The 17,740-nt window shown below is 31.1% G+C and overlaps 3 protein-coding genes across 5 annotated transcripts; 2 read left to right on the plus strand and 1 right to left on the minus strand.

Moving 5' to 3' along the window:
* The first annotated feature begins 3,187 nt into the window (after positions 1-3,187).
* On the plus strand, positions 3,188-4,852 carry LOC127243119 (60S ribosomal protein L22-2). Of its 2 annotated transcripts, none has more exons than XM_051262992.1 (3): positions 3,188-3,319; positions 3,428-3,683; positions 4,531-4,852. In XM_051262992.1, the coding sequence occupies exons 2-3, from the start codon at positions 3,448-3,450 to the stop codon at positions 4,673-4,675; spliced, it is 381 nt and encodes a 126-aa protein (XP_051118949.1). In that variant the 5' UTR covers positions 3,188-3,319; positions 3,428-3,447; the 3' UTR covers positions 4,676-4,852. The 2 variants fall into 2 exon arrangements, with proteins under 2 accessions (XP_051118949.1, XP_051118950.1); XM_051262993.1 differs by having other exon boundaries at positions 3,197-3,327.
* A 6,102-nt stretch (positions 4,853-10,954) lies between these two features.
* On the plus strand, positions 10,955-15,584 carry LOC127243088 (magnesium/proton exchanger). 2 transcript variants are annotated; one of them, XM_051262944.1, is made up of 9 exons: positions 10,955-11,130; positions 11,891-12,353; positions 12,695-12,870; positions 13,047-13,165; positions 13,309-13,460; positions 14,342-14,466; positions 14,683-14,899; positions 14,989-15,118; positions 15,212-15,584. In XM_051262944.1, the coding sequence occupies exons 2-9, from the start codon at positions 11,960-11,962 to the stop codon at positions 15,507-15,509; spliced, it is 1,611 nt and encodes a 536-aa protein (XP_051118901.1). In that variant the 5' UTR covers positions 10,955-11,130; positions 11,891-11,959; the 3' UTR covers positions 15,510-15,584. The 2 variants fall into 2 exon arrangements, with proteins under 2 accessions (XP_051118901.1, XP_051118902.1); XM_051262945.1 differs by having other exon boundaries at positions 11,909-12,353.
* On the minus strand, positions 15,555-17,496 carry LOC127243089 (blue-light photoreceptor PHR2-like). The gene is made up of 4 exons (XM_051262946.1): positions 16,415-17,496; positions 16,100-16,335; positions 15,957-16,028; positions 15,555-15,859 (listed from the first exon to the last, which is right to left on the minus strand). The coding sequence occupies exons 1-4, from the start codon at positions 17,342-17,344 to the stop codon at positions 15,781-15,783; spliced, it is 1,317 nt and encodes a 438-aa protein (XP_051118903.1). The 5' UTR covers positions 17,345-17,496; the 3' UTR covers positions 15,555-15,780.
* Between the last annotated feature and the right edge of the window lie 244 nt (positions 17,497-17,740).

A 17,740-nucleotide genomic window follows, 5' to 3' on the forward strand; every position in this document is an offset into this window, starting at 1 on the left:
GGAACACACCATATCATTTATTTATTTATTTTTCCTATTATCTACTAAACTTCATAAAATACATGATCCATTCAAATTTTATTGTCGTACCTTAATAAATAAAATTAATCTTACCACTATTTATTTTTCTATTTATTTAATTATCTTTATTATCGAAATTCAATATTAAAATAATATTTTTATTTTTATTTTTGTAACCAAGCATATCCATATAATTTCTGGACGGATGGAATATATAATATTTTCTTTATTCAAATAATAAGTATATATTTATTTTTGGCGCAGAATTTAAGAAATAATAGTATTTTAATTATAGTTGGTAGGTAAAAATTGTGTAGTGATATTTTTGCTTTTACTTTTTAATATAAAAGTAATAATGTGATATACAGTAAAAGTATTTATGAAAAAAATGAGAGGTATTTAATGAAATAGTTACTTTGTAATTGAACGTCCCAAAATAGAAATATATATATATTTTAGTTGGACGGAGAGAGTATAATATAAGTTTGTTGATGTATTTTTTCAACAAACAAAAAGTAAAATTCAAATATATGGAAAATATCTTTAAACTTGATTAATTAGTGCCTGAGATTAGGAATTTCTATACATGTACGGTACATAAAGAAATTAACTGGAAAATAAAATGCTGAAAATAATTTAAAGTGGTGATCCCCAAATATGACTTTGCTTTCTTGAAATTGATTGAAAATGCCCAGAAAAATCCAAATCCTTAAATATTTCTTGAAGAAAACGCTTGGAACCGTCGCCTAGTTGGTTACAGCAACCGCTCACTAGAAACGTTTTGAAACGTCGCCTGGTCAGTTACAGCAACCGCCCACCTCCTTTATTGACACGTGTCTTCACCCGTCTGGCCAACCGCATACCCATCCGACTAAATCAGAGACTAACTGATGATCGCCAGACCAAAAGACTCCTTGGCCGCCCCCACCAAGCGACCAAACTACTGTTCACTTAAGTGGGCAATTAATTACCAGACCTTACTTCGCCCGACCTCCGTAGCAGCCGACTTTACTTGGTCCGACTTCTGACCAACTGACCTGACTACCCGATCGCAGACCTTCCGACCTGACTATCCGACCTGCTGACCAACCGACCTGCAGACTTTCCGACCTATGGACCATCCGACCTGCTAACTGACCGACTTGACTACCCGACCGCAGACCTTCCGACCGCAGACCTTCTGACCTGTGGACCAACCGACCTACAGACTTTCCGACCTATGGACCATCCGACCCGCTAACCAACCGACCTGAGCGCAAATTTTTCTACTTTTCTGCCCGACTTCGAGTCCTACCTTCCTTCAAGACCCTGCCACCATTATTTTTATTATTATTATTTTTTGTACGTAACAAAGTTATAAGAAAAAATTCAAATGTTAAACTTCGAGACTTTATTTATCAATAGTATCTTTTAAAAATATCATAGTTAATATTAATTTACTTTTATAAAATTAAGATAGAATTATTTTAGTGAATAAAATTACGTAATATAAATAGATTATGCGTAAATTTAATGAACAATAAAAAAATCGGACATAATTATAGTTGACGAGGGAGTAACATTAACAAGAAACTTTTACATTGAGCTCATTGCAATATATATTTTCTAATTTAAAATATATATCTTTAAAATATTTTTATATAAATATTATATTAAATACTTTCTCTTTTATCTAAAAATGTGTGTAAATTTTTAATAACATATTTTAAATTAAGTGTATATTTTTTATTATTCTTGTTATTTTTATAGTAAAAATAAATTAAAAATTATATACAAATACATAATTAAAAAAAAACAAAATTTAAACAATAGAAAAAAGAAAAAAAAGTTGATACAAATTTAGATGACAGTAAAAATCTATACTGTTTTTTTTATACTCAAAAATATCATTTAACAATTAAATCACAAAAGACTTTAAGAAAAAAAATAAAAATAAAAATACAAACATGCATAAAATTGCGACGCCTAAATAACATGTGTTTGGTTTTGGGGTTTGAATATATTTTTTTAATAAAATATATGTATATAATTTTTTATATTTTTTTACTATGAAAATAACAAGAATAACAAAAAATATATGCTTACTTTAAAATATGTGCTTAAAAATTTAAACACATTTAAGATATTTTTATATAAATATTATATTAAATACTTTCTCCTTTAACTATTATACTTTTTATAATAAATATTTTTATACTTATTTTATGAATATTATATTAAATACTTTCCCCTTATAAAAATATTTATTATAAAAGGTATAATAGTTAAAGGAGAAAGTATTTAATATAATATTTATATAAAAATATCTTAAATGTGTTTAAATTTTTAAGCATATATTTTTTGTTATTCTTGTTATTTTCATAGTAAAAAAAAAAAAAACTAATATACATACTATTATATTAAAAAAAAAAACAAAATTTAAACAATAGAAAAAAAAAAGTTAATACAAATTTAGATGACAGTAAAAATCTATAATATTTTCCTCTGTTCTATAACAAAGTACCTATTTTTTTATTTTAGTCTGTCTTTTTAGTAATTGTACTATTTACTTAACATTACAAATACCCTTACAACTTACAATATACTACGCAAAATATATTACTTTTATATCACACAATACTAATAAAATTATTTTAGTCATTTATATTTTATTTTTACTGCAACCCAATATAATACTAATATTTCTAAAATCCCGTGTAAAGAACAAATGAATACATAATTATGGGACGAAGGATATTTTTTTATACTAAAAAATATCATTTAACAATTAAATCACAAAAAGAAGACGTTAAGGAAAAAAAATTAAAAATACAAACATGCATAAAATTGCGACCCTTAAATAACATGCATTTGTTTTGGGGTTTGAATTTTCAGATATTTAAATAGTATAAATTTTGAATTGAAATATGTATTGATGTAATATTTTGAATGTATAATTATTTTTTATTATAATATAAAAATAAAAAATAAGTATTTATTTTAATATTTTTGGAATAAAAAAAATACTAGTAAACAGTAAAAATCCTACAAAAAAATTTGCCAAACAAACACACCCTTATAATTACAAGCCCAAATTAGCTGATCTATTTTGGGCTTTTCAAAATATACGGTTTGAAAGCCCAAGTTCAAATTGCGAGTCCACGATAAGCGTCTCGTGTTGGGCGCATCAGATAAAACCCATCCGAGAAATAAACCTGTTTTAGCTTAAGCCAAAACCCTAGAGCGGCGTCCTCCATCTTTCATCTGTTATTCGTTCGGCGCGATCTTTGCTCTGAGTTCTCACAAACGACCGTCGAAGGTATTACAGTAAGATCTGCTACGTTTTGAAGTTAATTGTTAATCAGAATTTGTGTGCGTATGTTTTTGGAACGTTGTATTGAAAATTGTATTTGGATCTGGTGATAAGCTTGTAGTGAAGGAGCGAAGATGAGTAAAGGTGCGGCCGCGGCAGTAGCGAAAGGCGGGAAGAAGAAGGGAGTGGTCTTCGTGGTCGATTGTTCGAAGCCGGTTGAGGATAAGATTATGGAAATTGCTTCGCTTGAGAAGTTCTTGCAGGAGAGGATTAAGGTCGGGGGGAAAGCCGGCGCGCTTGGAGATTCCGTCACCGTCACTCGTGATAAGAACAAGATCACCGTCACCGCAGATTCTGCTTTCTCCAAGAGGTGATTTGCTGGATTTTTTTTAGCCTATGCATAACGTTGAATTTTGTTTCATTGTGAGCTGGTTCTGATCCATTACAATTGTGCGTTGTTGAAGCATACTGTTCCTAAAATTATGTAGTTGGTGGTTGTAATCAAATTGGTTCCAGCAATCATATATAAATAAGAATCAATTATAGGAATGGGTTTATAAAATGCTGTTAGATGTAAGTTACATGGGTTTGTATTTGTTACCAGTTCATTGCTCTCAGTAATTCTTTGCTACTAGAACTTGTCTATGCAGATTTGGTCTAGGTAAGAACAATGTTTTTATGATATGCTAATTGGCTGGTTTGTCTCGTGATCGGTAAAGTTTTACCCTTACAATCACTGAAGGATCTGCTTGTTTTGGTTTTGAATGATAGGTAAGAACAATGTGTGTATGATATGCTAATTGGCTGGTTTGTCTCGTGAAATTCTTGATCGGTAGAGTTTTACACTTACAATCACTGAAGGATCTGCTTGTTTTGGTTTTGAATGGTAGATTGATCTTGTAATAATGTTACTACACCATTGTTTATTTGATCTTGTAATAATGTTACTACACCATTGTTTATTTGATCTTGTTTTCTGTTGTGTTGAAATTGCAAGATGAACTTTTTAAGCAGTTAGGTAGGGTCTAATTATTGCACATTACTAAAGGGCACTATCGGATACGTGAAAAAATGTTCTCTAATTGAAGAATGTATTCATGTTGGCGAATTATACAATAATTCACCCACGTTATCATATTCCTTCGAGTTCTATAATTCCTAGTCGTTTTTCTAATGTAATTATAATTTCTATAAAAGCTGATGCATCATTATTTCAGGTATCTCAAGTATTTGACGAAAAAGTATTTGAAAAAGCACAATGTGAGGGATTGGCTTCGTGTGATTGCTTCGAACAAGGACAGGAATGTCTACGAACTGCGCTACTTCAACATCGCAGAGCAAGAAGGGGAGGAAGAAGACTAACTCCCCTACCCGGTCAGGTTCACTTCTCTTTTCAGTTTATCTCGACTTTGTTTGAATTCTCGATCCGTTTGTCATTGTTATCATCCAAAATTTTCTCGACTTCCCAATCAAATGTTTTGCAGTTTTGTTTTGACTTGGTATAACTTAATATGGCGTGCTTATCATTCCGGGAGTAGTCGATCTCTAGTTTAATATGTGCCTGCAATGGTGGACTGCATTGCAGTGTTTATTAACTGCTAGTTTCTTTAGCTATTTTCCCAGTTGAAGTGTTGGAAATGCATATCAAGATCTTGATTGGGTCTCTCTTTAGATATGAGATTTTGGAAGTTTTGGAGTTTTGAAAATAGTAAAAAGGATTAATTGATGTGGTATTTTATGAAAAAAATAAAATATTTGAGGCGATATTTTTAAAAAATTAAATACTGTAGTGTCAAAACTCTTAAGATTATTAAGTTCGGCCGGCACTTGCACTTTCGGATAGCGGCCGAGGGTTCTAGGAAAAAAGGTGCATCCTCTCTCTCTCCTATGTCTATGTTGCCGTTTTTGTCACTTTTTTTTTTAAAATGATTGCATTAATCTCATTTTAATTTTTTTATTTTTTTTAAAATTTTAATTAAACTAATTAGTTATTTTAATCTTAATTTATAATTATTTATATTATAGGATAATTATTTTCACTAATAAATTCTTAATTATCTACTAATTTAATTATAAGAATTATAATATTATTTTTTTTATATAATTGGTATTGCTATTATTTTTAAAATAAATAATCAATTATGATTAGAATAAATTTAAAATAGGTGTTTAAATATTTTAAACACTATTATTTTAATAAAATATATACATAATATGAATATTTTTGATAGTGAATAAAATTTTGTGTAATATAATTTTATTTGTACTTAATATAAATTAAATTTATAAAAAAAATATATGTAGTTTTAAATATTGGAACAAAGTATTAATTTTTTTTCATTTTAGTTTGTCATATAATAAAAAAAAAAATTTTAAGTAATTGTATTCTCTATTTAATATTACAAATATTTTTATAATTTATAATATATTATACAAATGTTATTGCTTTTATATCATATAATATTAATAAGGTTAGTTTTAGTCATTTTTTTTAATTTTTACTATATTTCAATATAATGTTAATATTTTTAAAATTTCGTAAAAAAGCAAATGGATACATTATTATGGAATAGAGGGATATAAATAAATAAGATGGATCCAATGTTGAATTGGATCATTCTGAATGCTTTAAATATAATACTTATATTTATACCATTGAATTATATCATTAATTTAATTAAAGAATTATTATATTTTAAGGTGTTCAATATATTTCAACGTGATTCAACATCCAATCCATTATGTAAATAAATTATTTGTTTATTGAGAAGATAAATATAAATAAAGATGTTTGAATGAATTTGATACTTTCACCAGTAAAAATGTGATTACGTTGATTTATATTTGTCAAATATATTTATATTTTGTCACCTTCGTTATGTCTATATCAGCGATTTTCATTGGTTTTTTAACTATGAGATCAAAATTGATTGAAATTATTTATAATAGGACTAAAATTGATGAATTTTTTTATATTTGAACTAAAATTGATAAATTTTAGTTATATTATTATCAAAATAATATTATTTTAATAAAACATATACATAATATAGGAAAAAAATCAATTTTGGTTCTAATATAATTAAAATTTATCTATTTTGGTCATAATATAATTAAAATTTATCAATTTTGGTTCAAATATAAAAAATTCATCAATTTTAGTCATATTATAAACAATTTCAATCAATTTTGGTTCCGTTACAAACAATTTAAATCAATTTTGGTCTCATCGTTAAAGAACTAATGGAAATTGCTGACGTAGACATAACAGAGGTGACGTGGCAGTTGACATGGAAAGTATACGGTCATGTATATTTCAATGTATAATTATACATGACTATGTTGTTACACGATCATGTATAATTTTACACGGCCGTGTACATTTCTGTTTTAGTCTAAAATTTTATTTTTTGTTACATTTTTTTTGACAAAAAATATTTTGAATTTAAAATAGTTGATATAGTTAAGAATCAATATTAATCATAATATAATTAAAACTTATTAATTTTAATTCAAATATAAAAATTTATAAGAAATTTTGTCTAAAATCCTATTTTCATAAAAAAAAAAAAAAAAAAAAAAAAAAAAAAAAAACACACTTTCCTCTTACAAGCATTAAATTACACAACTATTTTTAAATTTTTATATTATAGTAGTATTAAAAATTATTTCAATACAATAATTGGGTGTTTGTAAGATAAATTTTTTTGGTAAACAGTAGAATTTAGACAAAATCTTCCAAAAGAAAATACTCGATAAATATTTATATTTTAACTAAAATTGATACATTTTAATTATATTATGATTATTATTGATTTTTTTTTTCCATTTTAACTATATCAATTATTCAAAAAAATAAAAATAAAAAATATAACAAAAAAATTTTTTAGACCAAAACAGAAAGGTACACGGCGTGTAGATTATACATGGTCGTGTATAATTGTACATGTAACAACATGACCATGCATGTAGTTTCCAGGTCAGCTGCACGTCACTTCTATTATGTCAACCTCATCAATTTCCGTTAATTTTTTAAAGGTGAGATCAAAATTGATTGAAATTGTTTATAATTGTACCAAGTTGATTGAAATTGTTTATAATTGGACCAAATTGATGAATTTTTTATATTGAGACCAAAATTGATAAAGTTTGATTATATTGAGACTAAAATTGATTTTTTCCCCTAAAATATAATATATAAATTAATAATTAAAATACAATATAATTAAATTCTAATTTGGATATAATATATAAATTAATTATTTTTACTTTTATATAATATAATATATAATATAATCTTTTACTATTATTATGAATAATAAAATAATAATTTAGATTATAAAACTGCTTCTGCTTTTTGGGAAGCACTTTTGGAGCCCAAAAAACTGCTTTTGCTTTTAAGCAAAAATCAATACAAACATAATTAAGGGTCCGTTTCGATTGTTTTAAGAAATAAATCAGAAGCCAAAAGCAGAAAGAGTCAAAAGTAGAAGTAATTCGATTTTGTATTTGAATTAATCGTTATAAAATCAGTTTTTTTCATAAAAAACGGTTTGGATATAATATAGTTGAAAATGCTTTTAAATTAATAAAATTACTCAAAATGACAGGTTGTTAATATAATTGTATTTTCCTAAAAAACTTTTATAATTTATTTAAATTTTTTATTAATTATATTTAAAGATTTTAAATTAAAGTATAAAAAATACTTTATCCGTTTGCCAAATTTATTCTCACTTTTCTTTTTAGTCCGTATACTAAATTTATCTCTTTACTAATTTTGGCGAAGTCATCAAATCAATTTTAACTAATACACTAGTTTAACGTTTATTTACCACAAATACCACAAACTTTATTACATTATCTTTTTTTCATTTACTTTAATTTTTAAATAAATTTCAAAAAATATTTTCAACTGCTCCATTTTTAATAGAATATTCATTTTTTTTAATGTCGGTATCGGACCAAAATTAGATAATTAGCTTTTTTAATCTCCTTTAAGGGTGTGTTTATTCGGGGGATTTTACCCAAAAAATTTACTATTCATCCAATTTTTTTCCACAAAATATCAAATTAAATACCTATTTTTTATTTTTTAAATTATACTAAAAATCAATTAAATTCAAAACATCACATCAATACCTATTTATATCACATCATATAATTATTTCAATTTAAAAATTTTACTATTCAAATCTCAATTCAAAATCCAAACCCCCAAACAAACACACAAATACTTTGGAGTGAGATAGACAATTATAAAAATAATACTTTGAGTTGGGATAAATAAAGTATATTTTAATTTTAACAAATTTATATGTTTTACAAATAAAATAGATTATACATAAAATTTAATTATTTTAAAATTAATAAAAATAAAATTATAATTTAGTAAATAAAATATATAAAATAATAACTATTGCAATACAAAATATATTTATATGTATATGAAATAAATAATAAATTTTAAGGACAAAAAAATAAAAAAAAGTAAAAGTGAAAATATTCTTTTGAAAAATTGGATTATATAATTTTTCACAAATTAATTTTTTAAATTCAACAAGTTATTTTCAAAAAAAAAAAAAAGTAATTTATCAAACAATTAAAAATGATTTAAGCTAAAAGTTTTTTTTAAAAATTATTTGTCAAACCCTCCTTACATTAAAATTTAATAGCTAAACTGCACAAAATCCACTTGTGGTTTCACGAAATTGCGCAAAATTCTCGTATTTCTAAAACTGCGTCAAATTCCCTCGTAGTTTCATAAACTTTGCATCTAACTCTCTCGACAGTCCTTATTTAACGATATTAATCTAAATTAACTGTGAATAAATTTTATAATCTTAATTTTTAAACCCCTAAAATTACAAATATATTTATTTTTCTTATATTTAGCCTAATGAAATAGTAAAAATAAATTCTTAGAATCTCAGAAAAATAACTATTTTTTTAGTATATTTACTATTTTTTGAGGCTAAATATAAGAAAAATGAATATATTTGAAATTTTAGGGATTTATAAATTTGAAATTTTAAAATTTATTGCATTTAGGTTAAATACCGTTAAATAAGAACCGCCGAGAGGGTTAGACGCATAGTTTATGAAACCACGAAAAAATTTGACGCAGTTTTAAAAATATAAAAGATTTTACGCAATTTCACGAAACCACGCGTAAATTTTGTGCAATTTAGTCAAATTTAATAAACACCCCACAAATGCAAGAAGATTTATGGAGGGAGGTATCAACTGTACTGACAGCATATATGGCTTCCTCCTCTTCTTTTTTATTTTATTTTTTTTGTGTAAAGAAGAATTATTGAGAGTATTAATTAAATGTTTGTATGCTTATTTTAATATTTTAGTTTAAAAAACTTTTATTTTATATAAAATAGAAAAATTATACAATAATATTTTGACTATAAAAAATACTCTCTCCGTCTCATAATTATGTATCTATTTTTATACGTTGTTTTAGAAATATTAGTATTATATTGAGATATAGTATGCATAAAATAGAAATGATTAAAGTTATAAGGGTATTTGTACTGTTAGGTAGATAATACAATTACTAAAATAAATAAATATTTTATTATGAGATGGACTAAAATTAAAAAATAAATACTTTGTTATAGGAACAGAGGGAATATAATAAATTTTGTATATATTAAAAATCGAATAATAACAAACAAGTATTGATAGCACATATGGGCTTATTTTGTTTGTTTGTGTTTTAATAATGTGAAACCCAAATTAAGTCAACATTTAAATCATGCTAAGTGGTGTCAAGAGATTTTGATGGCAGAGGAGACCAAATGACGTCTAATTTTATTTTATAGTAAAAATAGAAAAAGATTTGTATAATTATATATTTAAATTATATTTTAAATTTATCATTTTAATTAAATTATTTAATTATCTAATTTTAATTTAATATTATTTTAATGTATAATAATAATATTTATTAACATATATTTTTTTTATTAATTAGCTTCTAATTATATTTTATTTAAATTTTTATTTCCTTATGTAAAACAATTTAACAGGGACCAAAGTAGTATTCTTTTTTTTCAAATATTTTAATATACTCCGTGGATCCGTAAACAAATAATGTCAAGGATATTTTTTTATATTTGTTAAAACTTAGCAATTTAAAACAACTTAATAAATATAAATTAAATTAATTTATTTTATACTCTCTCCGTCCCACATAATTTGTCCCTATTTTTTATTTTCGTCCATCTTACATAACTTGTCCTTTCTATTTTTGAAAATATAATTATTCCCTTTAATCGTAATTTTAAATTTTAAATTTTATAATTTTTTTAATTTTAATTAAAGTATTTACTTATCTTAATTTTAATCTAAATAATAATTATTTTTACTAAATAATAATTATTTTTACTAATACACTTTTTAATTACTTATTAATTATATTTTACCTAAATTCCTGTATATACACTAATACACCTATATTATATGAGAAAAATGGAGTAATATATTTGGGAAATTTATATTTTTATAAAATTAATTTATATTAATCAAATTAAATGATTCTAATTAGTCACAAAAGTGGAAATTTTCTTTAGTTAACCATTTGACATAGTATTCAAAAAGAAGAAAAAAAAAACCCATAAAAAGAAACTCAACAAAAAAAACAAAACAAAAATTATCGGCATAGCTTTGAAAATCATCCAGGAAATTCGAGGCAGAATTGTGAGCGGATTTCAATTGGATACCATGCACATTTGATTTGCAGGTCCACACTACACAAATCCTATGCTGTTTTGGTGGCGTTCGTAGATCTCGACGCCGAAGCGGTGAGCTTAGTTTCCCCCACAGTTTAATTGCACTTGTATTTTAGGCTTACCTGAAATTTGGGAGGAGGGGTACATGATTTGATTAAAAGATGATTGAATAGTCAGTCATATACATGCTGCGAGTTAGTGGTAGTTTTGTGAACTGAGAGCACCGTTTAGCTTCTGCTGTGTGGTTATGCTTGTCTGGATTGTGAATTTGAGTGAATTATTGCTGTACTTGAGATATTTTGTCTGTCATTTTCTTTTGCCTAATTGTTATTTTATTTTGATATTCGTTAAAGATGTGCGAAGCTGGGGTTTAGATTTTGATTCATTGGTGTGTGATGGAGGGGAATCGATTGGTGATTTTGGTTTTGAATATTGAAGTAATTGTTCTTTCAAACAATTTTGGTTTCTCTTAATTATTGATGCAGTTTCTAGAGTTTGTTGATCTATTAGGTGTGTTTGTTTGGGGACATCACATCAACACCTATTTATATCACATCATACAACTATTCAAATTCAAATTTTTACTATTCAAATCCCAACTCAAAATCCAACCCCCTCAAACAAATTTCAAACAAATTTCGTACTTGTACTTTTTGGGTATTGAATCCATTATTTACTTGTTGGTTGACCAATCTGGAATGAAAGATTATGGTGTAGGTTGTGTCATACTTTTACTTCGAATTCTTTCTTATGATCAAATGCTGCTACCATACTGTTATTACAAGTTCTTAGGACCATCTGATGTTTATCCAAGTTATTTTGGTTCTAACAGGCACCATTTGTTTGGCAGCATCGTTTTGGTTTCATGGGTGAGGTTTGAGGTTTGAATTGCTTTATTACGATGGACCATCTTACTAATAATACTGCTGGAAGCAGAGATTCGGTTTTTGGTCACACCGGCACTGGAAAATGCGAGCTATTTTTGCTTTTCCAGGGAGAAACTAAGCTTAATGATGGTTTTCGAGGCTTCTTGTATTTCCTGGCTCTCGCCTACTGTTTTATTGGGTTGTCAGCTATAACTGCTCGGTTCTTTCGGTCTATGGAAAATGTAGTTAAGCATACTCGAGCTGTTGAGGAGATAGACCCCTCTACTAATACCAAAGTTATCAGGCATGAGAAGGTTTGGAATTATGCCATAGCGGACATTGCTCTGCTGGCATTTGGGACGAGCTTTCCTCAGATATCTTTGGCCACCATTGATGCCATAAGGAATATTGGAAACTTATACGCTGGAGGTATTCTCTCTCTCTCATATTGTATGTTTGAAATTGTCTGTCAATATTAGATTCAATCATGCTAATTATAAATTATACTACTCTTTTAGCTCCAGTTACAAAAAAACTAAATTTATAACTATCTTCATGTTGTTTGTTAATGATGTAAAAAAATAATTTTGTAACCAGAACCTAACATTTATCACATGTTGAGCGGTGGGATCAAGACATGTGATTGGGAGATGTGGAGTAAAAGTTGGATATGTTAGAATTAATTAAGAGTAGTTTTTTGTTTTTTTTTGTTTTTTTTCATTGATTTCTTACATGAAGGCTAATAATCATTTTACAAATTTTATCAACAGGCTTAGGACCTGGAACACTTGTTGGTTCTGCTGCCTTTGATTTATTTCCCATCCATGCTGTTTGTGTTGTGGTTCCGAAAGCTGGAGAGCTAAAAAAAATAGCAGATATTGGAGTCTGGCTTGTCGAGCTCTTTTGGTCCTTCTGGGCTTACATTTGGCTGTATATAATATTGGAGGTGAATTTTTTTCTAATCCACAACTGCAATTACTGCAAGACATTCTCATTCATCTTTAAAGGGTCACTGTAATAAAAACCCACCCATGTACCAGTTCTTTAGCAACTGCATTTTCGTTAATTTCATTTCAATGTTATGCTGACAAATAAATTGCTTTGGGGTTTATAACTATGTAGGTGTGGACACCACATGTTGTTACTCTCTGGGAAGCTTTATTGACGGTGCTGCAATACGGTCTGTTGCTACTACATGCCTATGCTCAAGATAAGCGTTGGCCCTATGTGTCTCTGCCAATGTAGGTTAATTGCTAACTTTCTCAGTTTATACCTGTTTCTCCATGCATAACAAAGAAAGGTCTGGACTTCGATTGGTCAACTCCATGGCCTAGAAGAAGTACACACATGACCATTATATAATTGGTGACAAATTTTGAATCAGACCAAGTTGTGAGAGACCTGATGATTGGGTACCAGAAGAAACTGTTCCTTGCAAACATGCGCTATTGAGTCATGATAATCCTGAAAGCCCTGAAGATGAACATGGAAGCACGACTATTGTTGATGTTTTCTCCATTCATCGTGTTAACACAGGTAATCCTCATTCATGGAACTTTGTTGACTTGTTCATTGTGCTTTCAATCTCCATATTTCCTTTTCTCCTATTCTTTTTATGATAATTGTATTTATACACCTCTGTACCTTGAATGATTTCTAATCATCATGCAATTCTTTATTTCCATTACTTTGCCCATTCTTTAGATTTGATGCCATGTTGCAAGCAGATGGTACCGCCAATATGTCATTATTAGATTAACGTAATAATGGAGAGTAGAGCTGCTGCCCCTTAGCTATGTTAAATTTGCCAATGGACAACATATTTTTCTCTAATTTCAAATTCAGTTTTTAGGGGATACCATTTTTGTCGTTTTATGGGCAGCTTGAAAGAAATGGGCGCTCCTAGATTGGATATGTTAGCTTCTGTCTCTATAAGCACATCGTTGTGTTCCCGCAAGTGTTCAACATACATGGACAAGTCATTAGGTCAAATTAACATATGGGCTGCCACATCACAAGCTGAGATTGATATGCTAATGCTTCTTGTTTTGACACTATTTTGGCAAAATTTAAGCAATTTCATTATATTACTGCCAATTATTTGACTTTCTACTCTGGTCCAAGTGGGATTGTTATACTAATGAAGTTTCACTACAAGGACATTATGCTATACAGTTCGACATGCAGGAAACACATTTTGGTAACTTAACCATGTAGATTGTTGTACAATTCTAATTTAGATTTGATATACAATCTCAATTAAGGTATCAAGCCAATCTTCTGCATTGAGTTTTTTTTGCAATCAAGTTATGGTTCCAATTGTTAGAAAATATCTTTATATTTGGTATTCTGTTGTTACCCTGTTATTTAACTCATTCGGTCAGTCATTCAATGCTTCCTTTGATCGCTACCTGCAGGCAATCCATATCGAAACTTGCCTGATGTTGATGTTGCAGAATCCTCAGACCAATCTGGTGAAGTTACTCCTCACAAGGACAGTTTTCTCTCAATCTGGAGACAACAGTTTATTGATGCATTTGTGGTACTAATTATACCTCTCTATAATACTCTGTCCACATTTCCGTTTTCTACTTGATCTGCCATATTCTGCATATCTTTCCAACTCCGACGACCTGTCAGAAGTGCACATTTACTCATTAACAAGCATGTGCAACCATGTATAACTTCCAGACTGTGTGTCTTGCTTTCTGTAATGCTCTTCTATTTTTTACTGAATTTTTCTTTCAATTTTGAGCAGTTGGAGAGTCCAGAATCGAGAAAATTGAATAACATATGCCTACGGGGAGCAAAGGTTTTTTGGGAGTTGCTCCTTGCACCGTGGAGGATTTTATTTGCTTTTGTGCCTCCTTACCAGATTACACATGGATGGGTTGCTTTCATTTGCTCTTTGATTTTCATCAGTGGGATAGCCTACATTGTTACAAAGCTTACAGACATGATAAGCTGTGTCACAGGTTCGCTTTTACTTGAATAGTGAAGGCATGGTATTGAATGTGAATATTTCAGCATTACTTCGTAACACCACATAATATTTTATCTACAGGCATTCATCCTTATGTTATAGCTTTTACCGCATTAGCTGCTGGAACATCATGGCCAGATTTAGTGGCGAGCAAGATCGCAGCCGAGAGGCAGATCACAGCTGACTCTGCCATAGCTAACATCACTTGCAGGTTCTTAGTTCTTCCCTTGTTATGTACCAAACTACTCTGTCTTCATAAAATTTCAGGTTTCTTTGTGCTTAACCATCGATGATCTTTCTGCAGCAATTCAGTGAATATTTACGTAGGGATTGGGATGCCATGGCTAATTGACACACTTTACAACTACATTGCATACAAGGAGCCGTTGAGGATAGAAGATTCGGGCGGGCTGAGCTTCCCCTTACTTGTGTTCTTCGCTACGTCTGTCGGATGCATTGGTGTTTTGGTATTCCGGCGTCTTACCTTGGGCGCAGAGTTGGGAGGTCCCAAGCTCTGGGCATGGGTAACTTCTGTCTATTTCATAATACTATGGCTTATTTTTGTTGTACTGTCTTCTTTACGAGTTTCCGGCATTATATAAATGTAGGTAAGAAGCATATATACACTACAGTTGGGCAATAGCTCATTCTATTAAAATGCATATAGATTTATCTGAGTCTTTTCTGTTAATGAAATTCAACACATAAATCAATGGCAATTGGCCGCAGTATTCATGACAAATTGTTTGAATGGTGAATTGGTGACATTCAACTAACTACTAACATCGTCGTGAGGCAACAAGATTCAAAGAGGAGATAGATATGCCTGTTTTGTTGTAAAGTGTAAACCTTTTTCTTTGAAAAGATTCTTTCTCAGGCACAGGCGCCCATGGAAGCAGTAACTGGTGCAGGATTCTCCTGCTTGGCTGAACTGTATTTCTTGGTGATGAATCTAACATACAAGAGGGCAGATATTCTTCATAAACAATGGATGCCAATCAAAGCGGGTCATTGAATCAAAATGCTGGAATTGGATAATACAGACTCACCTGAAAAAATCCCTCCACAAGAGTTCAGACATGAACCAGCTCGTCGCCGGCTCGCTCTTCCCAGCTCCGCCACTGCAACACACAGTGTGTTCAATTATGGTCGAGAAATAAGAACAGATGGTAAGGTAAAGATATGGGCTTACGTAGAAGATGACTTCTTGAGCTCATCAAACATGAAGCGCGGAGAAATGCACCCGAGGGCGAGCCATGGCGACACTTTGCACGAAAAATTTGCCCCGAATATGGTGTCGTTGGCTCCTCCCTTGACTCCATTGTTTGGTTCTGCCTTGCAATCAAGGGCAAAAGCTTTCAATCTCTGTACGGCTGCTGTCTCTCCTCCTGCTGTTGAAGCATTGGCAATGGCAGGTGTTCTTCCATCCTGCAGCAGACAGTGTTTTGGATTCAGAATCAAAGCAAACAATGAGAGGTCCATCATTATGTTGTTGTTGGCTTCTTACCTGATCATTGGGATTGAGCCCTAAATCCAGCAGTGATGGAATCTCTCCAGGCTCGATACCGCCTCGTTTAGGCAGATTCTTCAATCTATCCAGTGCTTCAATCGTCTTCCTCACAGGGAGGTTCTTCACGCTGTCCTTGAATCCGCCATAGTTGGTCGGCATTTTCTCCAGGTCGAACGGTAAGTCCTCCAGGTGGTACAATGTGCTTCCCCAGCAGTACTTCATCTCCACTCCTTCATCCTCCATCGCCGCCGCGATCTTCTCCTCCGCCTTCACTTCGTCGTTGGAGACTTCTCTGTGGACGTACACGGCGTCTGCGCCGACGGCTTTGACCAATTCCGGCAGCACGGTTTCCGGCTTACCAATTCGAACCACAAGATCCGAGCCTCGGGCCTGCAGGCTACGGCGCAGATCGGAGACGGATTCGATCACGAATTTGGCGCGGTACGGCCCCGTTTTGTTGAAGCCGGAGGAGGATTTTCCGTAGTCTCTGGGGTCGAAGCAGTAGACGGGGAGGACGGAGAGAGATTCATTGTTGGCGGCGGTGAGGCATTCATTGTCGTGGATGCGGAGGTCGTTCCGGAACCAGACGACGGAGGCGCGCCGGAGGGCGGCGGCGGAGGAAGGGTTGGACGGGCGGAGAGGGGTAACTGTGAGCGAATTCTGCAGCGGGTTAGCGGAAGCGGCGGATTTGCGCGAGGCTTTTTTGGCCAGGGAAAGAGAAAATCCGGCAAGAGAGGCGATTTGGGAAGGGATCTTGACTTCGTTCGGCGGGGGATTGGCGGCGGCGGCGAGGTTTTTGGATGGGAGGAGAGTGAGACTGGAGATTGAGAGGGATATTGAAGCAGTTGGGATGAGAGGAAGTGGCTTTTGAGTGTGGGTTTCATCCTGCTGCTGGGATCCTGCACGGGTTTCCGCCATGGAAGCCATTCTCGGTGATGGAAGGAGGAGGAGGTTGGTGGCAATATTCCTGTGCTTGCTGAGACTCGGTCGTATTCCTCGTGAAATATTTTCTTATTGGCAGCTATTGATTGTTGGGTGGGGTTGGTGAACTGGATATGGATGGGAGATCAGTCCAACTACCCATTTCAGCAGCTTGTCGAAGGTTACTTTAGCATCAGCCAACAATTCAAATCCAGCGGAACTATTTTGGACAGTACTCACAAAAGGGATTGTTCTTCCATTTATATATGTGCGATGACATGTCGGCATCAGCCGGCCCTGCGTTTTGTTTATTTGGGTCAAGGAGAAAAGGGGCTGCGCAGGAAAGGAGGAGGGGCTCTGGCAATAGTTGGACTCTTGAAGCATCATCCTTTCTCGCTCGTT

This window comes from Andrographis paniculata, unplaced genomic scaffold, assembly GCF_009805555.1.
Source record: "Andrographis paniculata isolate CXL003 unplaced genomic scaffold, ASM980555v1 Contig89END, whole genome shotgun sequence".
Classification (NCBI taxonomy): Eukaryota; Viridiplantae; Streptophyta; class Magnoliopsida; order Lamiales; family Acanthaceae; genus Andrographis; species Andrographis paniculata.

Bases quoted from the DNA above. Each gene is read 5' to 3' on its own strand.
- LOC127243088 (XM_051262944.1), top strand. From the start codon at position 11,960: ATGGACCATCTTACTAATAATACTGCTGGAAGCAGAGATTCGGTTTTT. The intron at 13,166-13,308 runs GTAGGTTAATTG...ATTTTGAATCAG, and splicing joins CCCTATGTGTCTCTGCCAAT to ACCAAGTTGTGAGAGACCTG. The intron at 13,461-14,341 runs GTAATCCTCATT...CGCTACCTGCAG, and splicing joins CATTCATCGTGTTAACACAG to GCAATCCATATCGAAACTTG.
- LOC127243089 (XM_051262946.1), bottom strand. From the start codon at position 17,344: ATGGCTTCCATGGCGGAAACCCGTGCAGGATCCCAGCAGCAGGATGAA. The intron at 16,029-16,099 runs GTAAGCCCATAT...TGTGTGTTGCAG, and splicing joins CTCAAGAAGTCATCTTCTAC to TGGCGGAGCTGGGAAGAGCG. The intron at 15,860-15,956 runs GTGAGTCTGTAT...CTTGTATGTTAG, and splicing joins TTGTGGAGGGATTTTTTCAG to ATTCATCACCAAGAAATACA.
- LOC127243119 (XM_051262992.1), top strand. From the start codon at position 3,448: ATGAGTAAAGGTGCGGCCGCGGCAGTAGCGAAAGGCGGGAAGAAGAAG. The intron at 3,684-4,530 runs GTGATTTGCTGG...TCATTATTTCAG, and splicing joins GATTCTGCTTTCTCCAAGAG to GTATCTCAAGTATTTGACGA.